The following is a 27,847-nucleotide window of genomic DNA, read 5'->3' as shown; positions in this document are numbered from 1 at the left end:
GGAGATGCCAAAAACCCAGTAAGAACAAATGCCGTTGACCGCATGACTCTACACTCTTAAAAATGAACTTTACCTCATAGCACGTTCCTAGCAAACGATCATCTCGAATGATATCGTTATCTGACTTGATTTGTTGAAAACGGGAGGCGTACGCCTTTTTTTGTGACAATTATGAACAGCATAAGTGTCACAAAAAAGGCGTACGCCTCCCGTTTTCAACAAATCAGGGCAGATAACGATATCAATCGACATGACGGTTGGCTAAGAGCGTGTTATGCGGTGAAGTTCATTTTTAAGTGTGTAGGTGGTGTAGTTTTTTTAGTATAATTCAATGACACGCTTTTTTGGGACACCCTGTGTATCACCCTACAGGGTGGTTCACCAACCATGAGAGAAATTCATAGTAAAAAACGTAGGCCCCGGAGTGACATGCGGTCAAGCGATTTTTTTCTGCCAATAACTTTTGCCACATATTGGTAACATTTTTATTTCGTTTCAATTAACAGAAAGTTAATTTCTTGAATTGAACTCCGAAATTTCCCAGGGCAACCTCACGTTTTCTTTGCGGAAATGGGTTCCCCGTGGTCATTTTACTCAGTATAGCCATAATCCCACTCGTAATGCAATGGCAATTGCCGAAATAAATTCACCGAAAATCCGTGGAAATGAGCCCTTGGCTCCGCCTCTTTTTTGACGGCTCGTAGTTTGAGCGCAAAGCATTCTGCATTCTGTTTCTAAATGGTGCGACTCGTGGCAGAAGAATTTAAACGTAGGAAAATGTGTACAAATGACTGTGTCTACGAAACAATCACCAATTTTGTCTTCCTATGTTATAGATAACCTTCCACTCACAAAGGTTTCCAAACATAAATATCTGGGCGTCATCCTCTCGTCAAACCTTAGTTGGACAGCGCATATTGATCATATTGTTGCCAAAGCGTCACGCAAGCGCTGGTTCCTGAAAAGAAATATGTGTCATTGTACTTCTGCGACTAAACTGACAGCATACAAAACTTTAATACGTCCACTTCTAGAATATGCCGACATTTTGTGGGACCCATTTACGCAAGTCCCAATTGATTGTCTGGAATCTGTCCAGAAAAAAGCCTTGCGTTTTGTATTTAATTCGTACGAGAGAGATACCTCGGTCACATCGTTGTATGAAGCATCAGACCTGTTACCTTTAGCCTGCCGCAGGCAAGTAAGGCGTCTTCATTTTTTTCATAGTATTGTACATGGTAAAAGCGGTCTTAACTTCGATGACTATCTTAACTTCAACGAGAGTCGTACCACCAGGCAGAAACACGCTAACCTCATCAGTGAGTTTCGTTGCAGAAAGCAGTCGTTCAATTGTTCTTTTTTCCCTCACACTACTCGCAAATGGAACAAGCTACCACCACACCTGACGTGCATTCCTGGCTCCGCTGCTTTTTCTAAGGCAGTTATTGACCAACTAAGCATGTTGAATTAGGCGATCACTTGTTTTCTTGTGCTATTTTCGTTGTGTTAGGCTCTGTCTGAGCCAAATTGATGCTGTGTCCCTGTGTTGCTCATTGTGCTCTCTCTGCCTTGGCCCTCAACTAATGGCCGGCAGTATTATCTAAATAAATAAATAAATAACATACGTTTGTACTTTCGGAAGTATGACTCTACCAGGGTGGTCCACCAACCATGATAGAAATTCATAGTAAATAACGTGGGCAACGGAGAGACATGCGGTGAAGAGATTTTTTTTCTATCAGTAACATTTACCACTTATTCGTACCATTTTAATTTCATTTCATTTGATGAATTTAATTACTTGAATTCAACTCCAAAATTTCCAAAGTCAACCCCACGTTTTTGCGGAAATGGGTTCTTCGTGGTCATTTTAGTAAGTATAGCACCTGTAACCCAACGACAATAGACCCCTACCCGAGAAGCGTCATCATGACGTTGGTAGACAGACAGAAACTGAAACAAATCGGAAGGGGAGGGCTGGGTTCTACGAATGGGCATTTGTTCCCTGCCTCCTATTGAAAGAAAAGTAGGACCAAAGGTCGCGTCCTTTTCAGGGACCATCCTAGTCCCCTATCTCGCTTACCGCCCCCCCCCCCACTAGATTTGAGAGTAGTTCAACTCTACCAAATTGGTGGCGCTGTCGAACACTATGACGTCATTTGTTTACAAACACGGAGAGGTCTATTGCTGAAAATGAACTGAAATAAATTGCTGAAAATCCGCGGAAATAAGTCCTTTGCTCCGCCTCTCTTTTGTCGGCTTCTTGTTTGAGCGCCAAAGTACGATGGTAGGAGGTTACAGTGACACGCCATGCGAGGGGGAGAGGGTTGGAATTCTAACGCTCTCCCTCTCATACGGCATGTCAGTGTAACCTCCTTTCGTTGCACTTTGGCGCTCAAGCTAGAGCCGGGAAAAGGGATTCATTCAAGCCGACATTCAATCAAGACGTGCTCTCGCAATTGCTCTCGCAACACTACAAGAAAAAGAGAAGGAGCTAGCATAAATTCAGGTTTGTACACGTTAGTCGAAAAAAAGTAACTGATAACCGCTACTACTACTGCGGTGACAAAAGTATTTTTTAACGTTACAAATTACTCGTCTAAAATTGTAATCAAGTAACACGTCCTTTGACAATTACTTTCTATAATAATAAGTCATATGGCTAATTACAATGCGTGAAATCAAGCATACCTTGACCGCTTTCTAATATTGGAATTCGTCGCCTTTGAACAGCACAGGAGCTTTTGCTTATGTTAACACATTATGCATTTAAATAAATTTGTTGTTTAGACAACAAGTCGTTTTCTTCTTTTCTCTCCGTTAAACATTTACGAAAAGCTCAAGTCATGGCGATCAATCAGGAGAGCTAACCGACATGGTAGTATCGAAGACGAAACACAATCGCAACCTCTCTGTGCATCTCGCAATCGCAGATTTCTGTGCAACCTCTCTGTGCATCTCCTTCCAAGGCGTTGACCCTTGAGGTCTTCGCAATAGAAGCGTTCGGCCGCGCTACATCCTAAATTGAATATTCCAGGTGGCCCAGAAGCATGACGTACTGCACATACAGCAGGTTGCGGTAAGAAGAGATTAAGGTGTCCCTTGGAACTCAAAATGCATGTGCGGAACGCTATTACACACTGTGTAATAATAAGAAGATAATAATAATAAGTAAGAAAATTATAAACGCTGTGTATATAGTGTTCCAGCTTTGTAATAATAGTGTAATAACGTTGTAATAGCGGCATGTCGCAACAATCCTCCCTGAACTCGGCCGAGGACGCATACTAACCCCCGTCCCCCAGTCCTTCCTGCTGTCCCCTCTCCACCTGTCCACATCTGTACGCCGGGCATAGCCACAGCTATAGACGTGATGGACACTGTGCTTTGCTTTCGTGAATGAATTAAGCTTAGTCGAAAGGTACTCGGTAACCGGTTACCCAAAATTGTAATCAGATTACTTGCAAAATTACTGAGAAAATTATTGATTACTAGTAACGCAACTACTTTGAACGCGTTGCGTACAAGTCTGGATGTACTGGTATCTAGATTAGAGCCCTGTACCGGCCCGCGGGCAGGGCCGGGCTTCTTGTTGGGTGTATGGTCCTGGCCGGACCGAGCCCGTGCCGACAAAATACACCAGTACCGCGGGCCGGGCCGGGCCAACAAACATGTTTCCGAGAGTCTGGCTCAGCCGGGTCACGCAGCTAATTCCACACAGTGGAGGACTATTAGTTCATGTCATCACGTGTCAGCGTCATTCCTGTGCATATATTTGCAAAAACAAGCAAAGTATACGTACTTCATTATGCTGATTCGACCCTCTAGAACCTTCTCAAAGCCACTTCACATTGCTCCTGACTCCTCACATCTTTCACAATCACGTTCGCAAACCTTGGTGAGGGGGTAGGGACTGGGAGAAGGAGTTTGTCGACAGCATCCTCTACCACCACAAAAATACTTGTATAGTGTAACGTTAACGTGCTTGTCCGCGTGCATTCTGGACTTAATTTGGTCTCGTGCTGGTGCGGTGTTAAACCGCCAGTTCTTTTATGTTTGTTACCTTGTCATATCTTCTCATAAATTTACTTATAAATTTGCTTCATAAGCGCTAGAAACGCGTAAGTCACGGCTGGAAATTCTAGTCCGTGCTAAATTCGCCGAGTAACTGGGCCGAGCCGCATCAAAACAGGAAGGTGCGGGCCGGGCCATTTTTCGATGCACCCGGGTCGAGTCGAGCCCGGAACAGTCGGCCCGTACAGAGCCCTAATCTACATCTCTTATCTGAAATCTGAAGGCGTGTGGTTGCGTGCTGTTGTTGGCACCGGTGTTGTTTACTTTCGCGATGCTGGTGACTGCAGAGCATGCTGTGCACTGCTCACGGTAGATTGAAAACAGACACGCATGCACATGCGCACACAGCGTTTGCATTGGAGAATGTCCGCAGTACAGCGCACATCGGCTGTTGCACGAAATGCACAACCTGTGTGAGTTCGAGTCCCATAGGTTGTGCATTTCCGATGCACTACAACACCCGTTTTCAACAGCCGATGTGCACTCTACTGCGGACATTACCTAATGCAAACACTGTGTGCGTGTGTACATGCGTGTCTGTTTTCAATATACCGTAAGCAGTCCACAGCATGCTCTGCAGTCACCGTCATCGCGAAAGTAAAGAACTCACATACCTCCATTTGCGCACTCCCATAGCCTCCATAGCTATGGCTATGTCGACATAAAGAAAGCCGAAGGAAGCAAGAAGCAACGCAGCCTCACAGAGTTATTTCAGTCTGTAAATAATCCCACGTAAGGTACGTGCCTTCAATCATCCCAGATGGGGTGGCCGTAATGGATCAGTTTCCCAAGTGCCCAACTTTCCAAGTGGGCAATACTTAGCCACCTAACATCCAGAGCATTTTGTAGATACACACTGTAAATGCTTTAATGCGGAAGACGACAACTTCATCCATCATACTTGCTGTGGAAACATTATAAGAAGAGCTCCTATGGGGCCAGGGCTCTTAATCAATGAAATCAACTTTCTCGGCGTGGAGGCTTACGTGTTTGTGTCGTTCATGTTTGTATAGCATGCCTCGACTAATCCTCGTTGTTTACAGGGCTCTTAGTTGTTGCATGCGCCATGTACACCAACTGTATGTTATACGTGTGGCTTTAACCTGAAATCGGTGAATGTGTGTAGACATATACTATAAGACAGGTGGTACGAATTTCAATGAAAAATCATAGTTGCAGTGGTAAAAGAGAAGCTTCAGCAAATGGAGTATGGGGCAATCTCTTCTCGTTTGACAGAGAGATGTACCCAACACCAGGGGTAAGCAGTAATACCCATATGGCGAATGATTCGCTGACAGCGCCGCAGAAGCAGCGCTTTTGTCAAGCAGACAAATGAGCATTGCACTGTTGAGAGGTGACGTCGTTCGACGACGTGACCCTAAATGACACCCCTGGCTACCCGCGAATGGGCAACTAACATTCCTTCCGCATCTATGCTTACAAGAGTGGATCAAAGCTCGCTTTGTGGATACCTTGAAATACCTGATGACGAAGACGTTGGCAGAAGAAAAAATATGGAGGTGTGAGCCCGCTCACTGCGGGACCAGCCAATCAAAACCATCTCTAAAACTCTCACAGTTCACGTCTAAAAACGAACTCTCGTCTGAAAAGACGAGAGCTCTGCTACGCTCTTAACGAAGGTGATGAGTTAGTGCTGTTGACCCCGACGATGAATACCTCTTGTCAGTATGTTCATCGGATGCGACTCGACGGTAGCTCACTGGCGTTACCTCTTTGCGAGAAGTTGACTCTACAAGATGCCGTCACCGCGGTGATCAGGAAAATCATGAACACATCCTTCGTCATCCCCCCCCTCCCAACCTCTCAGCACCACACGTACAGTGTCTCGAAATCCGCTACGCTCTCGCCCTCTGACTATAACAAAATTATTTGCTCCATGGTCAAATCCAGCGCACCAACGCTCAGCCCTAAAAACACTACAAACGTTTTTGGACAATATATGTTCAGAACGTTCGGTTTTCACTGTGAGGCTCATCAACCAATCTGTCACGAGCAATAGTGTAGACTGTAGAGTATCGAAACACTCAAATCACCATCACCAAAGTAAAGTTGGTAATTGTTTTCCCCTGGGTCCCCAATGTAATCCAACTCTCTTCCTTTTGTTCCCTTTTTGTACGTGACATCTTTTGTGCCTTGTTAGTCATCCTTTTAGTAAGATGTAAGATGTATGTAAGTAGCAGCTGTCGCATCAAGCATTCAACATGATGTGTAAAGAGATGAAGGAACTGAGTTTCACTGAATGTTGCGATGACGACGCATTGTCACCTAAGGCGCGACAAGTCTCAGGAAATTGATGAAATGACTAAGGAGCACAACGATCTTCATGATCCCACGCAGATAACTAGACGGTTTACCGAGAACTAGGACCTTTAAAAAAACAAAGAAACAAACAAACAAAAACAAATGCTCATTTATTAAACTCATAGTGTCATCGTTTACTTTATTTAGCATACCTCGAATGCAGTAAAGGGTACCACGTGGTCGAGTGGTGTTAACACCATTTTTAGCTCGATCAAATTAACGCGAATTTATATTCCATTACAAAAATATGTGGACCCAAACAAACCGGTCACCAACGACGAGCACATAAAGACGAAGCACATTCATCAAGCACTATTTAAGAAAAACAAGACAGCGACCCGCTGTAGAAAGACCATTCCACGGAGCGTTCATTTATGCAAGCACAACATAATTTGCACATTGGTGTTTCATGCCGGGAAACAGCGTACGTGACTATCTTACAAAAGTTAATATTTACCACGTTCCATCAAGCGAAGTAAAGCGGCCTCAAATTCAGCGTCACCGTGACCAGGAGGCGACCAGGAGGCGACCAGGGGTCGAATCCCGCCCGTCGGCTGTGCTGTCTGAGAGTTTCTCCTGTGGGACTCCTTCGACGCTTGCAAGGAATCCCCTCTCGGTTCTGTTGCCTATGATCTTGGCCGAGGATATACGATCACCCCGAACAACATGGCGTCATATCGGAAGGCGGATCGCCCGGCAAGAAAACGTCACCAACTACCCCAATAAGCAGGCTGAGGCTGGGATATCACTTCTATTTTGGAATGCATTAGCATTATTCCTTACATGTCTAATACACATTCGAATACACGTTGCAATGCAGTTCTCGAAAGTTTCTCGAAAGCATGTTCCTTTATCATGTGATCGACCCCGATTCAGCGTCGTTCATCATCGCATCATCAGGACACATCTCATCCTCCATTGTGCCTTGGGGTAGTGGACCACACCTCATGTGGCGAATTTCCTCATTCATCATCATTAATTTATCTCTTGTTGTTCATGGCGTGACTTTCTCATGCACAGTAATTTACTTAGTAATGTTACGTTACTAATGCCTTTAGGTTCATCAAGTAATGACATTAGTAATCAAGCACTTTGGCATAACATTTACCCAGAAGTTTCTGACACAGTCCTCCGTGGTATTTGAAGCGCGTATTTGTAAACAGAAGTGGTTAGATTTTTACGTTAGATTTTACGATTAGACGTTACACGTCACCGGTGGCCGTCATCATAGTTTATGCGGAATCGCTCCGCGTAAATGATTGATCTCGTGGGATAATGACAGCAGTATACGTAATTGAAATGAGCTATCGAAGATAAAATTAATTGCAGTGCAGAATAAGTTACTATTCAAAGACAAGCGATGAGGAAGCTAATCTACCAAAGGAGCTCGTTACCAGTTTGTCAAAAAAATGTAACTGAGTTACTAACGAAGTTACAGCTAATGAAAATTATCTTGAGGTTCCGAAGGTACTTGCAAAAGTAACGAGTTACTTTAAAGTTACTCGTTACTAATAAAGCTAATAATAAATAAAGTTACCTAATATATGCTTTTTAGTTCCCGAACTTTCCGTAATTGGCCGTACATTAGGAGACTCAGGTGCCGTTCAACGAGCAGTGTATTTGTAATGACAGCAGGACTGTAGAGGACAACTCATGAAATCGATACTTGCTTTGTGCTCCGTTGAACGATTTTATTACGTAACTAAAATCACCAAATGTCAACTTGAGGAAGCACATCAAGGTACGGCTTCTTTCATTACATCGAAGACCCGTATGATTTTGACGTATCAAAACTAGTGAAAAATGTCTTGGACCACCTATTGTGGCATCAGTATCTGAATTAATCAGCGGCTTATCTGAATTAATCTGAGTCAGACCCTCCATGCACGTGCGACTGCCTCGCACGTGGCTATCGTGTAATTACAGAGGGAGGACGCAGTTTGCGAGATTTGTAGACCATAATTGAATAAAAGAAACTTGAAACTTCCCTCAACTTAGTTTGCCAAAGTTATCTAAAAAAGCAACGAGTTCCTCAAGAAGCTAATGGAGCGCAAAAGCAACGAGTTAAGATAAAAATTCCCGAAAAAAGGAGCTTAGTTATACTAACGAGTTACTTGTAATGAGTTACCCGCAACACTATCAAAAACTATAGACTTGAGCTCTGTCCTCCTTCCTTGGTGAACTTTTTTATTTTTGTTCGGTGTTAGCGCCGCGAAGCAACTGCGGCTATGAGCGGCGTACAGATGTGGACAGATGGAGAGAGGATAGCAGGAAGGAGTGGGGGGACAGGGGGTTAGTATGCGTCCTGGGCCTACGTCAGGAGGAACTGTGCCGACATTCGTCTGGAAAGTCATCGGACAACCCAAGGAAAACCTCAGACAGCACAGCCGGTGGTCGGATTCGAACCCACCACCTCTCAGTCTTCAGCACAACCTTGGCCACCACCAACGAGCGTACGGTACGTCCTAAACCGGCTCGGCCATGCCGCTGGTTTCTTGATGACCTGGTCAGTGACAAAGATGGCTGGGAAGGAGCAGCTTGAGGATTTTCCTTGACAAGTAGTGCGCAATTGTATTGCGCACTGCATTACTGATTACTCATCTGCGATACATATCGCATTAGCATCACTAATTGCCGCGATGTAATACATTCCTCGCCATCTCTGTAAGTGAGTATTACATCTTCTGAAATGAAACGTTTGAAAGTCGTGTCTGAAGTTGCTGTCAACCAACCACAGTGTAGTCCCCGGTAACTATAAACGCAATCTAAAACCGCATGAACGTGTTTTCGTTACACACTGTCCCTCTTCACGCTCATATTTTGCTCCGCACAACCACCGTTACGTATAGGGATTCTAAAAAGGGAGATTATTTGTGTAGCGTCAGTGAAAACCGACTCCAAGTACGAGACGTCGTCTGTTCTTCATCGATCGTGTAACGCAAACGTTTGTGTTCCTCCTTACTTCATTTCTTTCTTTCCATCTCACTGAGTTTTGGGCTCTTTTAGGACCAGGAAACGAACCAGAAGTTTTCCTCAAGTGGCGGTTCTTCGTGTCATTAGCTAGACGAATGGCTGCCACTGGTTACCAGCGAGGCGATATATGAACTCATGTTGAAAAAAATTTGATAAATGAGCGACCAATCGGAAAAATACTCATGCTCCGTAGGAGCCAGCATCTCCATGTTTTTCTTCTACACCTAACAAAAATACCCCAAAGTCGACATAGTCATCGATTCGCTACACAGACACTTCAAGTATAAAGCTTATGCAGTACAGAACCGATAGAACAATAAGTAAAAAATATCCTTACATTAAAACATTCCTAACATATAGTAAAATTAAAATGTGATCTAAAGACCCTCTGCAAAACACGCGCCGCGTAGAATAGATGCTCTACTTTGTCTACTGATCCCAAGGTTGCGGGTTCGAACCCGGCCGAGGACGTCAGCAACTTGGTGGCAGTATACAAGTTGCTTAGGCACGCCGTCTTTCGCAAGGGACGTTAAGGCTTCGGTCCTACTCCCCTTGCGAAAACTGCCATGTCTTGCCAAGAGATTGCGCCGCTCCTATTTCTCTGACGTTGGAGGTATTGGTATCGTAGGAAAGCATTTTTTTTTCATACAAATGCGCTACAACGCTCTTTTGTTTATACATCGCTTAGCTGTTCTACTATAAAGCGAGGAACATACCATATTTTCATTTTTTTTTTGCTCCTCTTTGTCACGCTTTTACGCGAAGACATAAGTAGATAGCGCTATGTAGTTTTTTGCAGCGTGGTGTCCTGGGATACACAAAGTGCGCCACAGCCCCGTATTAATGATATTTGGCGTAGGTAATTTATAAACGCTCCTTAGCAAAGCTGAACAATTGGATATTTCAACTCGTCATTTCGCATTGTTCTATCGCTTGTCTGAAAGCAGAATCCGCACTGAAGAGAGACAATTATGCACTGAACAAATCCTGAAATTTTCACCGTAATCGGAGTGTATCAAGGGAACCTGGAATGCCTGGAAGCTACCCCCCCCCCCCCCAACGCCCAGCGAAACCGAAACCGATGAGTAGTGGCAAGCGAGATTCACCGCATAAGTTGGTAACCATGGTTTGTAAGTTCCAGCCTTCCCCGACAGCTGTCGCAGGCAAATACCAAATGACCTTCACAGGAGAGTTCGCGGCAGGGTCCGCTCCTTTAGAATAAAGGAGCGTACCCTGGGTACTCTGTGTCCTACTTGAAACGCGCTGTACACGTCCCTATTTTCTTTACATTCATCGTTCCTTGGCTTTCTGATGCCTGCGTTGCTTGTGTTCTTACCTATTCGTGGCCCTCCTTGGATGTCATTTGTTGGACATCCTTTCCATGTCATCAAAAAACAAAAAGGAATAATGAATTGAAAAAGCACACCACAGGAAATTTATCACGAATTGAAGTTCTAAACTCGCCATGTCAACATAACGTTCTCTTTTTTTCTTTTTTTCTTCCCGCAGAAAAGTAGAAAACACAGACAAGAGAGAAGAAAGTGACGTTAACGTTGCTGATGACGTCAATTTATTTTTTACACTGGTGGTGCTTGGCATTATGCTGACTCACTGTGAAGTACTTTGGTCCTTAGCATTGCATGGATCTCGAAAAAAACCAGGCAAACATTCATCCCTCATGAAAACATTTGACCTTCGCCTTTGTGAAGGGATAATAGGATTGTGGGCAAACACGAGTCCGAATGACTATTTTGGGAGCACGGATTTTGTAGGGAACCCGTTATGAGAGAGCTGTGCTGCTGCTAGACACCAACTGGACAGAGGTGGTGGCACCCGCTGGTGACCCATCTTTAAGCACGAGGTGACAGGAGGATAGTGGGGCCGGCCGCGTGCAGAGCTTTCGGCGCCCTCAGGCGGGCTAAAATACATCCACAGACCGACCCCTTTGGCGCAGCTCATGAGCATACTTAGTTGTCTTGTGACGTAACGCCACGAATTATCGTTATCTACTCGTCCCCCGTGACCGCTAGAGCACAGCACGTCCCATTCTTAAGCAGGGTTCACACTGCTGCGTTTCAATGCGTGCGTGCGGGCGCGGGCGTTCGTTACCATGGCAACAGCTGCGTGCGACATCTCCCGCAACAGAGCGCAAGGAGTTCGCCTGAGCTCAACTTTCTCCAGCGCACGCAGCAACACGCAAGCCGACAACCAATCAGAAACCGCGATCCCCGCATGCGCACTGTGCTTGCTGATTTTCGTGAATTGTTCAAGATGGCGTCTCACCATACCGCGGCAAACATGGTCTCCGTGCAAAAAAATTCGCTTGACACGACACTCACGAAGCACGAAATGATATGTATTGAGGTAGAGAAGAGGCCCTGGCTCTACGATAATTCGCGTGCGGATTACAAAGACGCTTTGAAGCGGGAAAATACATGGGCTGCAATCGGACGTGAAGTCTCGATGACAGGTGAGAAGCTACATGTTTGTATGGCAGTTATTGCATACTATAACTGCTTTTACTTGCAGCATGCGATTGTCAGAAGACCTGGCGGGGCATTCGAGATCGGTACGCCCGTGAACTGAGGGCCAGTGAAGAGAAACGAAGCGGCATGTCTGCGGCGGGGGTGTACAAGTCCAACTGGCCGCTCTTCACCACTCTGGACTTCTTAAAAGAGTTCATACGACCACGCAGGTACGCAAATAGTGTCGCCGGGTTGTTTTCAATGGTATTTCTCACATATTTCCCTGACCGGCGTGGTTTCGCAATGCAGTGTGAGCGACTGCAAAACAACGCCGATTTGTTTTTCTTGGTTACGGCTTGGCCCATCTGAACGCCACGTAACAAAGAAAAACCAGTCAGCGTTGTTATATATATATATATATGTACAATAACAAGACGAGGACGACAGGTTACAGGAAAGTTAACAAAAACTAGTGTATTTAATGGGTAATCTAACGCAAAGATTGTAATATGCTATCAAACGTTTAAAAGGACGGTCGACGTTTCATAGCATATTATTATCTTTGTGTTAGATTACCCATTAAATAGTGTTTGTTAACTTTCCTGTAATCTGTCGTCCTCGTCTTATTATTTTACTTTTATTCAACTTCGCAGTCGTCTGATATATATATATATATATATATATATATATATATATATATATAAGTTGCAAAAAACATGCGGAAACATATTTTAGGGAAGTTACAAACACTAGTTTATTACATAGGGAGACGTTAAAAAGTAAATTGGGCAACGGGTTGACGTTTCGACTATGCACTGTCTTCGTCAGGACAAAAGCTGCGTAGGTGGTTACACATTACTTAAATAGGTTTGGTGCATGACGTCATAATCAGTATGGGCACGCCACAGGCGTTTGTCAGTGAGTCAGATTCGGGAATATTCCAGAAAGTCATGTCCGGGTGGTGATGTCATTCGCCTTAGGTCACTGTCCGCTTTGGGGAAAATTCTTGGGCAGGGTGAGCGCTGCTTCGAACTTTGCTGGAAAAAAAAAAGAAACGAAAAGGAAGAAAGTGTAGCTCATCTAGGTGACACCAGGAGAGAGAGCTAGAGACCGGGCCGCCTAGATGAGCTACACTTTCTTCCTTTTCGTTTCTTTTCTTCTTTTTTTTTTCAGCAAAGTTCGAAGCAGCGCTCACCCTGCCCAGGAATTTTCCCCAAAGGCGATCTAAGGCGAATGACATCACTACCCGGACTTGACTTTCTGGAATATTCCCGAATCTGATTCACCGACAAACGCCTGTGGCATGCCCGTACTGATTATGACGTCATGCACCAAACCTATTTAAGTAATGTGTAACCACCTAGGCATCTTTTGTCCTGACGAAGACAGTGACACTGTCGAAACGTCAACAACAAACAGTATTAACAAACTGTCAACATATGGGTAGCCCTACATGCAGGACAGTGCATTCCATGAAACGTAGTTACTTGAAATGCTTGATTTCTCTTTCAGAACCAAAAAGCTTCCAGCCCCTGCAAGGATTGCTGCCACGTCAGCTGCTAACAGCGCAGCTCCCAGTTTGTCGCAAGACGAATGTGAGAGTGGGCTTTCCAGAGACCCTCTTTTTGCTACAGAGGAGGTGTCCTGTAAGTATATGCTTTCTTATGTGCTGCAGTTTGTTTTCCAAGTGTTTGGATTTTGTTTTGTGAGGAGCATATTATCTCAACTGCTGTAATGGTCGTTCCAGCGTTATTACTTTCCTGCATTGAAGGTGAGAAGCAGGGCATGACGGATGGAGAGGAAAACAGGAGCACCACTCAGACATCTACTCATGTTCGTAGCTTTACACTACCCCTTAACATTTTCATTCTGTGCTTGCTGTTTGAGAAATCAAGACACTACATGCATTATTAATCACATGCTATGTATTTCATTGTCTTTCTATACCGTGGAACTATTTCACCTGACATCAATCCTTATATAAAGTGTATGTGATTTTCAGGAAAGTGCTGACAGCCCGTTTTCCCCTTCACCGACATTTGCCCTCCTCCGAAGCCAGGAAGCCTGCAATGAAACGCCGACACCTCCTCTGGATAGGCCGACCCCCAAAAGACGGAAAACTGCTGAGGACCACAGCCTTGTGCAGATTTTAAACTGCGCCACGCAAAACATGCAGAATGGAGCAAGATGCACAAGGCCCCACCTCGATGCCGAAGACGACGTCACCATGTTTCTGCTCAGCATGAGGGAAATACTCAAATCCTTCGATTTGAAGCAAAGGATGATAGCACAAATGCGCATGCAAGAAGTACTGTTCAGTATGCGGTTCAACGAGTAAAATAATTTATTCTGTTCATGTCACTTTCTTCAAAAATAATGAGCATACCTCACTGATCACTTGCGCTGGGAACCTCTCAGCACAACAGAATATTGCCATGATAGCTCTCCAGCTGTGGAACAAAAGTACTCTGCAAGTTTATCGCGAAGTTCCTTTGCAGACCTGGCATGCATGTTGGATCCTGTTCTTGGAATGTCTCTTAATGCTTCATTGTCAGAAACACTCTGTCTCCATTGGCCTGGGTGCACATTGCCCGATACATCTTCATAATCGGAATATCCTGGAGGACAATATGCATGGTGTCCCTGTGCTCGGTCACTCATACTGAGATAGTTGTGCAGGCACACAGTGGCGTGAACAATTGCATTCACAGTCTCAAGTGAAGCATTAATAGGTTGGCGGTATATCCTCCACCGGCTGGACAGAATACCAAATGCGTTTTCAATGGTTCTTCTTGCTCTAGACAGCCGATAGTTAAACACTTTGCATGAAAGTGGCAGTTGTCTTCCTGGATATGGCCGCATTAAACTATTCATCAATGGAAACGCTTCATCCCCAATAATTACATAAGGCATTTGGGCAGATGTATTTGGGAGGTTCTTCGGTTCTGGCAAGTTCGTCTCTTTTTGTAGCATTTCGTGCATATCACTATTCCGAAAAATGCCCCCATCACTCCTTGACCCGCACTCTCCCACATCAATCATGATGAATTTGTAGTTTGCATCGCAAGTGGCCAAAAGCACAATGCTATGTGTTCCCTTATAGTTGTAATATAAAGAACCACATTTAGGAGGGGCCTGGATCACTACATGTTTACCATCCAGTGCCCCCATGCAGTTTGGGAAATTCCACAGTTTCCAGTAGTCATCAGCAATCTTGGCAAGTGCATCCTTTGATGGGGTCTAAAATGTAAATGTGGTTAGAAATTGAAAACATACAGGTGGTTTAAGAAATGAACACGGAAGAAATTACCGGGAGATAGATTGTTTCAAGGGCTTGCCTAATGGCCTCGCAAGTGTCCCGGATAATTCCGCTTGCTGTAGAGCTTCCAATCCGGTAGTTCATAGCGCATATACGCTGGGATGATCCATGTGCAAGGTATCTTCAAATTGAAAGTATAGTAATGATCGTCTAAACTCTGCATAAAAGGAATCGTGTTTTTTACGTGCAGCACAACCACACAGTGATCGCACACTTGCTGGTACCCGACACCTACCTCAGTGTGATGCAAAGTCTTTCTGCCGGTGATATGGATTGGCGGAAAGATGTATTTTGTCTCTCAATGAGAGGACCCACGAGTGAAAGAAGGTGATCAAATCTGCAATGACATGTAGAATCAGGCTCACTGCTTCAAACGGCGTCTAATGTAGAAACCAATACCTCTCTCGGGACATCCTGAAATAGTCGAAGAAGTCCTGACCGTCTCCCAAACGCATGTCCCGGACCAAATGGTGAAATTCACCGAATTCGTTTCTGGGCAACAGGAGGTCTCGCACCCATACCCGACTCTTCCTGTTGCGCTGTCGGAGAAGCATTGCTGCCGACGCGAACTGGGCTACAACTGCCCAGTCAACACTTTCAGCGTTCTGTATATATGCCAATACACACTCAACAGCCTTCCTATTTACGTCCACATCCGAATTATCATCTGTTTCTGTCACAGCAGGCACTGCAGACTCCATGCCTTCCGCCATCTTCACTTGCGCGAGCGATGACGTCAGGGCGAAATACCGCAAGGGCGCACGCGTGTATGTGAACAACTTTGCGCATTGCCTGTGTTGCAGTCATACGCACGCAGGCGCCCGCACGCACTGAAACGCAGTAGTGTGAACCATGCTTTAGGCCCACGTCCGGCCCGATCCCGACCTTCCTTTGATTTTCCCGCGCAGGCCCGGCCCAACGACTCTATGCCTGGCCCAACCCGGCCCAGTGTAGCGGTCTGTAAAAGTTGAAGGTGGCTAACTAACATTGACGTTACACAGGCTCGAGCTGATCTACGAGCGGCAAAGTACGGGCCCGGGCCTATATATAATGTCAAACTCGAGTCCGGCCTGGCCCGTGGGTGGCTACGCCGCAGCACACACGAGATATTCTGACCTCATCAGAATGATTAAGAAACTGACTCTTCAGATAGATAAACCTCAGTGAGAGGTGAAAAAACGTTCCTGTGTTTTACCTTGAGCTACATGTTCAGACAGAAGACAGCGAGAGCTCAACAGTGGGACTACATAAGACACAAGGGGAAAGAAGAAAGATCACGTGGCACAGACATCCAAAGCGTTGTACACGAAAGGAAAGAAAAGAAAACGGAGCAAACCGTAAACACACCGAAGCCACCCACCTCGTCCCGCCAGGCCGCCGTAACGCAACCGCATTATACCCGACACTTGTTATGGTTATCGCACGTGGAGTCAGGCAGGGGGTCTTCCAGCTGCAATCTGCCTTTTTATCTGATACTTCGACTGTTATGATTTGGTTAGAGTACATAAGAATACAGTGCAAAGGAGCGAAACCCGTGCCTTGTAAGCGGCAGAACACGAGACGACACAACTAGAGGTACTGACGACAATTACCTGTCCACTTGCTTGTTTTTATTGTCATCCTCACTGTTAACAGGTATTCGACCTGTGGGTAGCGCTAATATGATGTAGCTGGCATCGAGTCCGTGGTCGCTCCCTATTATGGCGATCGTAAGAGCGCGATTCGTGTAAGGCCCCTCGGGTGACGTCGTGGTACGTGATAACCCGTAGCATTCGCCTGAACCCGTCCCAGTACCGCACGCTGGCGCAAATGTTTTGCTTATGGTGACAGACCATATCGGCCTTCGCGCAAGACCGCAGATTGCTGCTTGCATTATCAGATTTATGTGATCGTGAGATATTGCGACCCAAAAAAGCGACCTCTGCAGAGAGGATGACAAACGCAATGAAGGAGACTGCGGCTGATTAGGTGAAGAAATTAATTTTGGAACTGCCCCTTCTATTGTAAGGCTATACAGAAAGTTCACGCGGCACACGAGAGCAGTAGACCTTTTCTACTAGCATTTGGGCAAGGCTCTGTTGATCAGTGCCGCCGTACGTCTGTCGAAAAGTGGAAAATCCGGCGATGCGAGAGGTGAGGTGAGACACAGGCTGCTCTATCGAAGAACAGTCTCTACGAAGAACGAAATGTCGACGACTCTCCACCTGAGGCTTCCGCTTCGATCGTCGTATGTGTGTGGTCGTTAAGACCGTGTGTAATCGCAGCGGTAATCGTAAGAGCACGCGCATTACAGGCACCAGATTACCAACAGAAACATCCCATCACTATGGGTAGGGAAAATGCTCAAACATGACCATATGTGCACGCATTCAGACAACAGACAATTTCAGGAAATTCCGGGGCTCCTTGCGCACGCGGTGCATTCTGGGCTTATTCGCATGAGGAAAGGGAGAATAGTCCTTCACGTTTCGTTTTCGCTGTCCTTGACACGTTGTGGACTATAGGCCGAAAGTTCTCATAGTTCACAACGGCGCTAAGCACTCTGAGATTATCCGAAGTCGTCTATTGTTAACAGAAAGCATTAAACAATGCGTTATCGTCCCCTACGGCACAATCATTCATAATTTAATTGTTGTTGTTGTCTCCTACGTGTGCCTCTTTGCTTCACACCAGGTACGTGGGCTACCACCATGTACACAGCGCAAGTCACACTCATTCGAAATGGAACATCAGTTAAGAAACGGTAGCTTGGAATATGTCGTTTAAAGTATTCGTCTGGATACATTCTGAACTGCCAACAAAATCAACTAGTTTTGCTAACCAGAAAGGTTAATCGTAGGATCACTAGAATATTACAGTAGCCCTCTAATATCTCCCTTTTACTAAAGTACCGCATTTGCTTCTAGAGGAGACTAAATCTCGTGCCTTTACAGTCCTATACAAAATTGATGTCGTTCACGTGTCCCACAGTGTACTATTTCAAAATATTGTTTCCAACATACTGAGACCAAGTGCTTGTTTTTGTTCTTTACATGCCTTCTATCAAAAACATATGAGTGCGACATGCCGTTTTTGTAATTTATTTTCTTTCTTTTTTTTTAAGCTGACCAGTTTGACATCCTCACGATGAGAGTATGCAGCTGCTTGATGAATAATTACCGATAATAATAATTAATTATATCTCGAATTAAGAGCTTTCGGGCAAAGTGAGATAGCAGAATGGAAGGCGATCCTTTCTGAAAACATTGCTATTTCAAAAAAAAAAAAATTCCTGAAGCGAGTACGGGCGTTAAAATATCCATCGCCGAATACTGCTTTGCAAACCAGCTGCTCTGGCAATTCTGAACGTCTATTTTTATTAAACTACTGCGAAATCTCTCAAATGCTCCCAGATTCATTTCATCAAAGGAGCCTATCAGGAGTCACCATGCATAATATTTTCGCTGCCCGGAGTATTGTGACGGAGTAATCAAACTATGCTGATCTCATCAAAATACTCCGTAGGTAGCGAATAAAGAGACTTGTCAGCCAGTTAAACCTCCTCCAATGGTTAAAAAGAGAGAGGTAAAAAGCGATGCTTTATCACACGGACTGAAATTACATAAGATGTGCACAGGTCGAAAACCGAAAGCAAAGTGAGAGCGGAAGGCGAGAATTGTGAGAGTTCAGAGACCGAGAGCAAGTCTCCCCCGCAGGTCTCGTCTTTCAGGTCCCGTGTTTATAGGCAAAAGGTTACTCGCGCGCTGCACCCGAAGAGGCCCCGAGGAATCCAGACATCGGGCTATTGCGATGTCTCGTGTACGAGAATAAAATGGAAACCGGAGGAAAACACAGTCCAGAATGGGGAGAACACAAACAAAAGACTCGGAGTAAGCAGACACGTCGGCCAGACTCGATCTCCAAGTGTGACGGCAGCAGACCCACGAGCAGCCATAAGCTCTCATTGGACGCCAACAAACAAACAACTTTATTTTGGCTTTGGAGAGTGGGGAGGTTAATCGCCACAGGCGATACTCTACCCCATTGCTGGTGGGAATGTGGGGAATAAAATAACGAGCCCCTTCACAATAATGATCGAAGTCCGATGGTGTCCAGAAAGGTCAGAAGAGCTTTGAGCGCAGAGCGTTGCTGGGCGACTAATATAAGTGCATGCGGCCTCAGGCGGGCTAAAATACATCCACAGACCGTCCAATGCCGCATGCACAGAGGCGTCCAATAAACATTGGACGCCGAAAATCATGCTGCTATATATCCCTTCGTAATGAGTCGGCTGATTGGTCCTCACATCGGAACGGCGACCGTCACTAAGTGACGTTGAGTTCTCACGTTCACTCATGCACCCTTTGCAGGAGTGGAGGGTTTCTAGACGCCGTGCAGGTGAAAGGTCTCTCGCGCAGTTTCTACAAGTGAGCTGTTGTCGGCATTCCTTCGCGAAACCTCGTGCACTTTGTCGCACAACACGCCGCAGCCAAAACCGAAAAAATATGGAGGAGCATTTCACTCCTCCTCTAAAGGGGCACTAAGGTACGCCAATTCTCTTTGCGAAATGAAAGATGTTGTTATGTTGACATCAACACAAAAGGAACGACATTAACCCTTTTCGCCCTTGCATAGCTCCATTTCAAGCGAATACGTCTCGAACGAAACAAGAAGGCAGTATCGAACAGGCCCGAAGGCAATTGGAACCCAGCATGTACACACGTATTGTACAATGAAAGCGCTATTTTCAAACTTCCAGCTACCTTCGCCATAGTATTCCCTTTGTAGAGCTATGTACACACGAAGTGCGCAATGTGAGTCTGTATTGCTCCCAAGAGATTAAAGTCAGTCTAGACAGTGGAATCCTCCCAGCGCAATACGGGGGTATATTGAAAGTTTGACATCTTTCCCATTGCAGAAATTGCCCATATTTCGTCTTGCGTGTTAGTCTGGAATTACTCCCGGTATTTGCTGTATTTTCTTAATGATTGGTTCGTTGACTCCTATTATTTATTTTTTGTGACCACCGTTTAGCGGTATAGCGTAGATAGCGAAGTAGCTTGGTAGAGTGAGAATGTCAGATGTGAATTAAAATATTTCTGTGGTTCAATATGGTATCTATTATTGTCCTATGGCAACTTTGGATGCCGATTCGAAATTGACACGCTGCCGATACGTGTCGCACTTGTCGACACTGACGTTTGTTATCGGCAGATCTCTCACGGGGCGTTCAACCAAGGACACCAGTCTGGGTAAATACGTTCATTAGTAGTCGGTGTGTAAAATTTTATTAATCGAGACTAAACAGCTGGTATGGTATCATAGATTATCGGCCCGGAAACGCTGTATGTGGTGTTCCAGTGACGTGCGCCGAGATTTTTTATTTATAGATTTGTCGTACGTAAGCATTCATTCATCACCTACTATGTCTGTATTTAGACTTTTACACTACTGTACAATGGCAGCCAGCAACATGAAATTCTTAGCGCTAATAGAGGGATAAATTGTATATCATTTGAGACTGGTCCAAGGATAGTGGCCTCAGCGAAGGTGAATATTTTATGGATGTTACACAAGCGACGTGATGTTGAGGGTAGCTGAAGGATATCAATGTCGATCAAATGTGGAAGATACGCGGTAATTTCAATTGAATGCGCGAAGTGGCACTGTGGGGAAGACATGAAGCAGGGACCAGAGATCGCAACCGTGGCAGTGACGTTATCACCTACCTGTCTGCCGGCCCAATATCAAGGTTTTTTTTTTTTTTTGTTTTGGGGGGGGGGAGGGGGGTATCGTTATCGAAAGAAAAAAATATATATAAGGGACTTTTTTCCGCGACAGTCACGCTTTACAGGAGAACACCCTCTCCACAGAGTGTTCTTTGTTAAAGGAGCGCGGAAGGGCTGGAAAAAGAGATATGTCCGGGGAGGAGTGCAAATTAGGATTACAAGTCCTGGCATACATATCCGCACAAAACGTGCGAGTGCAGCGCGCTATCCCGCCGTGGGAGAGAGCTTTCAATCTTGCTGGTCGGAAAAGCCCCTTCCCCCATCTGCCGGTCTATTGATGTCACGTCTTCCGTCCAATAGTGAGACGCCCGCCTTCTTCTTTTTTCTTCTAAATTTTGTTTTGCGGTTCCGTTTGGCGTCGCCCGTCTCGCGTCTGGCACAGAGCAGTCCCCTGTCGTATTGCTCTCTGGCTGTATAGCAGACGATTCTCGGCCGCCAATAAAAGTGCTCGACGATCTAATGTCACAACATGCCTGAAGGAGCTGGGGAGAGTCGCCATCCCTGCGCGCAGTCTTGTATACTAAGTTACTCAAGAAATCCGCGCTTCCCAAAGGAAATGTTTTGTGGGACAGTTCCTGATGGTAGTATGTTCATAGGGCTGTTGCAGCGAAGTTTGCACAGCGCCATTTCGGGCCCAAGCGGCCACGGATCCAAGAGTACGTAGTTTAATCAGGGGGTTCTGCTTGGTGTTTCAAGCGGTCGTCTCGTAAACTAGCGCGCATTGCTGCATATTTTGAGGCGCTGACGTTGCTAAAGTACCTGGATCGGGGAGGACCAATTCAGGGACTTTAGACGTTGCTGCTCACTCGCGCCCCCTAGCCCAGAGAAACAGGTGTATGCCACGTGATAATAAAAATCTATGTTCGAGGTGACTTGCATGCTCCGTTAAAGGCATAGCCACGGATATGTAGGACAGCTGTGTAAGGTATACGCAACGAAGAGCATGATGTCATTGACTTTTTTTTAGTTTTTGTGAGTGTGAGAGAAACCGATACCTGGAGAACTAGTTTATTGCCCCGTTTGCCATCTTTCTCCTGCCAGCGAACTGAACTGGTGAGTTTAGAGATGTGCCGTTCGGCTGAATTATTGCCTCCTCCCTCGTACCACAGAAGATATGTATTCATCTCGAACGCAATTTTATTTTCTCACTCAATTAATTGCATATGGCCATTTCATGAGAAAATCTTAGGTGTCAAACATAGGACAGAATTAAAATGTGTCACACGATTGCTAACCTTCCCCTGCACTTTCTGCTAAAGGAAAAAAAGAAGAAGCAGACAGAAAAACATGATGTTCAACGTGTGCTTTTCAAAGCGCGGACCGACAAAGACGACGCACGCTCACCATGCACAAACTCGGTCATCAAAAATCATCCCTTGATTCTCAGCCTGTGTGCAGCCAGTCAATTTAGCTCCACAAGATCTTCCCCGAACGCGATGTCTCAAATCGAAAATATTTCCGTCAGAATAGACGGAGGAATAAAACTCTGGCAAAGTACTCTACACTGAAGGCTCTGCTCCCGGTTCTTATAGAGCCTACCATAATCGACCAGTCTCCAAGAGTTCGTCAGAAGTTCCGTGATGTTGAGAACAGAATATCGATTTAAAATTCCTCAGACTTTAGTGGAGCTGCAATAAATTCCGAATGATTTATTGGGTGGGCACAGACAGAGGAAGGAGGAGGCTGCCGATATTCGCCTGGGCAGCGAACTGCGCGACGAAGCGTAGTCCCTATTAGTTCACGCAATGAGGCACCGATGGAACATTCTATCGATGGTTGATGTAATTACGCTAAAGTCAATATGCACAAGCAAAAATATAATCTTAAAAGGGATGAAAGTGAATAACAGAACGTTTTCCTGTATTTCTCAATTGATTTACTACTCATTATTTGGTACTCGTCCTTTGTGGTGCTCTATTAACGCAAAATAGATTGATTGATGTTTGGAAAAAGAAAAAAAAAATGTTGATGTGATGTGTGTCTGGCATGTCGGAAAACAGCGTTAAATGAGCATGGAAATCATTTGGAACATATATTTTTCACCAGCTTGATATGAACATACTACCTTCATAAACTGCCACACAAAATATTTCCTTTGAAAAGCGCGAATTTCCTGAGTAAATTAGTTTGCAAGTGTGCGCTCCGGGGCGACAGTCTCCCCCGAGCCGGTTCTGGCGTGTGGTGACGTCAGGTGGCCGAGCACTTTATTGGCTGCAGGAAGCGTCCGCTCCCCGCCAGAATCGTCTGCTAGCTCCGAAATCGTGGCGACATACCGACTGAGACGGTGTTGCTATTTATTTGCGTTTGACATTCACTTGCGTTCTTACATGATTTGTCTCGAACGTTTTGCATAAAACAAGACTGCAGGCGGTGTAAAAGGTGTGGCTATAGGCCTCCGTGTTGACGGACCGGGTTCAGGTAGATCGTGCGTAGTTGTGGTTTCTCTTCCGATTGTGCTGAGGTGTCGTTACTTAGTGAAAGTATTGTGCCTGTGTGCGCAGTATATATATATGATACGACTAAATACATTCCTGTCAGTTGGAGATTTATTCCATGTGCCACTGTTGTACGTTGCATATGACCATTCAAAAAAAAGAAAACACTTATTTGGCAATGCGTTTTGGGGTTTCCACAGACCGCGAGCAGATGAACTCTACTGACTTTACTTTGGTATATCCATGTTGTTGTGTTTGTGGAGATATTGCGCTCCTGGTACCAGTAAGATATGGTAAGCGCAATGTTAGATAGCTATGCATTCATCGATCCGCTCTTTCGCCTCGGAGATGCCAGTCTCCATGCGGTTTAGAGCCCATAGTGTTGACCACAACACGGAGAAGTCATCATGGTCGACGACCTCTTGAAATGAAAACACTGGTCACTGCGCCGCGTCTTCATGACTATGCATTTGTAAATAAGCAGAAACACTATATTTCAATCCGAATGTTTGTTCACACTTAGCAGCATCACTTACAAGTCCCCGGGACATTCGTGTGGCGAAATCGAAGCTGGCGGGCTTAGGCTCCAACTCCATAAAAAGTTTTGTCAAGAAGAGCAGACGTGTCGCCTGTAGAATGTTCAGTTCATTACCTGTCCTTTCCACGACGTCCGATGAACAACAACGCTTCCTGCTCGCTCGGCTTGCTGGCGCCCCGACGCCGGACAAATCGAAACAAAGGAAGAAAAAGACGGCGCGGCCACATGACGTCACCGGCTGGCAGCCGAGACAGGGGGCATTTCTGCTGCGAGATTCAAACTACGCTCAAACTTTTTGTGCGAATGTGTATCACAGGGCTCAGAATCGTAATTTCTACTTCGCTCGTCATATTTTCTTCCGATCATTTCCATACTCCTTTGATTTTTTTAAAACCAAAATTTGACATTTTTAATAAAAATTACCACGCTTTCTATAAAAACTGAATCCTGCAGGTGAAGAGCTGACCGGACCTACATTCCAACAAAAAATATCGTTGCTCTCTCAAAAAATTTGGTTGCCGAAAAAACTCGGTTAAGTCGAGAAAATCGCATAAAAGCGCTTATTTGAGGGGTAAATTTGCCGCGCCGATATCAAGGTAGAAAAGTGTGCTTACACAGAACTGTAGAGGAACACCTTCATAATATATGCACAAAACATCAGAAAAGTACTTTTTGTTAAACTCAAGAAATATATATATGTGGATATATATATATTATTATTATTATATATACGTATATTTTTCTGCGGCACACACGCGGCCGTGCGCACGTCGCCAGAGAGAGCACGTTATCACCGTTCTCCATCGAAAGGGCAATGAAAAAATAGAAACTATAACAGGAAACATGTAGAGCACGTTTATACAGGTCCATTAGATGCAAAATAAACAAGACAACTTTGCCAAACACGACACGAGATCCTTCCTGTGTCGTAATGGTCCTGTTAGAAACCAACGCTCTACTGTATCCATCTCGCTCTGCAACAATATCGATATACTATGGGACAGAATTATTTGTTACTATGGGGCTTTCGAATATTTGTGTTTCGCGTCGTGAATGTAATTTTCCTTCAGCGTACGAGTATGCTGTGTAGAGGCCAACTGTTTTGAAACACTCTCAGGCACCTGAATACAGTATCCATAATGGCGCAGTCTGCATATTTTATTTATTTATTTATTTTATTTATTTCCAGTACTGTTAGCCCTAGTAAGGGCTGTTACAGGGGGGAGACATGACAGGAGTGGCCCAGGTAACCAACACTATTAACAGGTGGCAGTAAGAAAACTAATCCACAAGAAATTGGAGGGGGGCTTCTATACAATCGCATCGGAAAGTGCCTCAGTAAACTTTTGTACATCGTCAGTATCGGTGAGTGAATGGAGGAAGACCGTTCTAGAGGTCAATAGCGCTTGAAAAAAAAAAAAAAAAACGAAGATTTAAAGATGTCTAAACGTGCGTTATATGGTTTAAAGGGACCGAAAAGTGAAAAATAACCCCCGTATTTTTGCCCACTGTCGTGCACAACATCGTTGTTTGATAAGACACAGAAAGCATTACTTCTCAATTCGGCATATTTTTTACGTATAAATATTTTGAAGATTGCCGGAACATGGACGGTGCTGCTAGCGAACGGCGAAAAAGAGCAACTTGGGTTTCAGGTACAGGGCTCCCAGGGATTGGTCAACCCTTACCACGTCAGAGTTAATTTTGTAGAGAACAAAGCTGACGCACATTATCTTACAGATAAACACTATTTTAAAAATGACGCTCACTTCCATAGCTTTTACGTTAATAAAGCATTCAGCTACTTCGCCGCTACGAGCTACGATCCGCCGCGCCATCTGCAAGGCCGCCTGTGTTATCGCGTTTATTGTTTACATCGTTGGCGGTCGTGTTGGTCGCGCGAAGAGAAATGAATGACATGTTCGTGGTTGTTGTGTCAATTATTCGAGAGACCTACATATGCCTGGTGTAGTTTTGGTGTTCGGGGATGCAAAAATCATGTTCGTTCACCATCGGCGGCAGGCATTTCTACCACAAGATTCAACAGGAGAGTGCGCGAAAACGAATGTGGTTCAAAACACTCGGTTATTAGATGTAGCAGTCGTGTGGTATGTGTTGAGCTCATTTTGCTACCGATGACTACGAAGATGCCGTAGAAGGCGAATTGCGAAGACGTCCGAAGCACCCTGATGCTCAGTACCCAGTGATTTTGCTTCACCGAGGCGACGAGTTCAACACAACGTCTTAGGTATGTACAGGCGTCACACATGTATAAATTATAATATAGCGACGACGTATTCCATTTAACTTATGTTATCCTACTTGTCCCGTACTCAACATTGTCAACATCAACAAATTTAATTTTAGGGGCCTTCCAGTGTTGAAGTGGCGCAAGGCTGCTTCGTATGTGTGATCCAGGCACTCAAGTTGACATGACAGAAATAGCTGAAAGCAGGTATGCAAAGTCCACAGAAAGGAAGCACTAGATTTGTTACGTGTTGCAGACTTTGTGACATTTTTTTGAGTCTTTGGACAGGTGCAGAACATTAGTATGACGTCAACAAGAGGAGAAGAAACCGATGAGAACTACTAGCTTGTTTGAAGGGTACGAGAACACTTCCTGTTGAGATGGAGTTATGACTTTATGACTAAGGAACGCTAATTAATTTTCTAGAGATGCATCCTCTACACTTGAATACTCAGTGCAACAGCAAACGTTCATTGTCTTTGAAGCCAGAACTACTGGAATTGTTCAACGTGTGTCAGAGCTGCAGTGAGCCATGCAAGGTTACCACATCATATTGGTCCTAAATTTGCAGAGTTCCCCTATCTCGGACGCAACTGTCATTTCTCTTTATTGCTCTTCCGATCCTACCTTCTCAGAGATTAATATGGTTCACCATACACTGCATGGGCACTGCCTTTCTCTACTCCTGCTTTCGGTTTCTTGTTCTGTTGAATAAATCTTCACTTGAGTTAGCAGCCATTACGCTGTCTACTGTGTTTGCCCCTCATCTATATTGATGTGCTCTAACGGTATAGCACATCAACATCAAAATAACCTACCAAACAACCTTGCCTAGTCCTACGTTTGGATGGAAACTACACCATGTGGTAACATCCACATATATAAAGTTTTAGTCGACAGAGATTTGCTGTTTTTGTACAACCTTCATTGTACATTTCTATTGTCTCACTTAGCATGCCTGAAGAAATGTTCTGATCTTCATCAAGATGACAGGTCATTGTTTGACCTGCTGCATCATTTTTCCTGTAATGTTTTCATCAACAGAGAATACAAAAGTGAACAAATGGTAAAATATAACTAGCTTGTTAAATTCAAAAAGGAAAGATGAAACTGTTTATACTTCTCTTGTTTATTTTGTTGCAGGTTTTACAACTCGATCAAGTACGTCGAAACATCAGAGGGCAGGAAGTCTTACTCTATTTCCTAAATCCCATGACAATAAAAGGAAAGATATAGTTTGAATTGTGAGAAAATGTTGTTTCTGCTCTTATATTATATTTCAATTAAATGTTACGATGCATTTGTAGTGTACACTGAAGCCAGTTTCAATTTGCAGGGCTGTCAAAAGTACTTTACAAAAGTACATCTCAATTACAGCAACAGAGAACTTATGCCATAAATTATTTAGCCATTTTGGAGTACTATGCACACCAATGGTGCATGGTTAACTTTGAACCCAGATCAAGGGTTAATAATAGTTGAAGTCAGCCCTCAACTCCTTCTTTACAAATGTTAGTTGGCGACGTGATAATGAATCAGCTACAAGTACTCCGTTTAGCAAAACAGAGTTAATTAAGTGTTAAATCCCAATCTTGGTTAGTTGACATTTGGAAACGTGGTCACTAAGAAGTATACTAAAAGGTTATGAACACAGTTCAGCTGAATGACACTGATGAAAATTGTCTTACTTACTCCTCACATATAC

The 27,847-nt window shown here is 44.6% G+C and overlaps 2 protein-coding genes across 4 annotated transcripts in view; one reads left to right on the top strand and one right to left on the bottom strand.

The window, feature by feature from the left end:
- The window catches only part of LOC135394478 (fat-like cadherin-related tumor suppressor homolog), a 637,639-nt gene that overhangs the window by 312,204 nt on the left and 297,588 nt on the right, over positions 1-27,847 (bottom strand). The gene's annotated exons all lie outside the window — the stretch shown is intronic.
- Positions 11,641-13,062, top strand: LOC135395868 (transcription factor Adf-1-like). Its single transcript, XM_064626956.1, has 3 exons — positions 11,641-11,839; positions 11,899-12,064; positions 13,008-13,062. The coding sequence occupies exons 1-3, from the start codon at positions 11,641-11,643 to the stop codon at positions 13,060-13,062; spliced, it is 420 nt and encodes a 139-aa protein (XP_064483026.1).

Source organism: Ornithodoros turicata, chromosome 5 (assembly GCF_037126465.1).
Source record: "Ornithodoros turicata isolate Travis chromosome 5, ASM3712646v1, whole genome shotgun sequence".
NCBI lineage: Eukaryota > Metazoa > Arthropoda > Arachnida > Ixodida > Argasidae > Ornithodoros > Ornithodoros turicata.
Note: the sequence above shows the minus strand (reverse complement) of the source record. Positions and strands in the feature narration are given on the sequence as shown.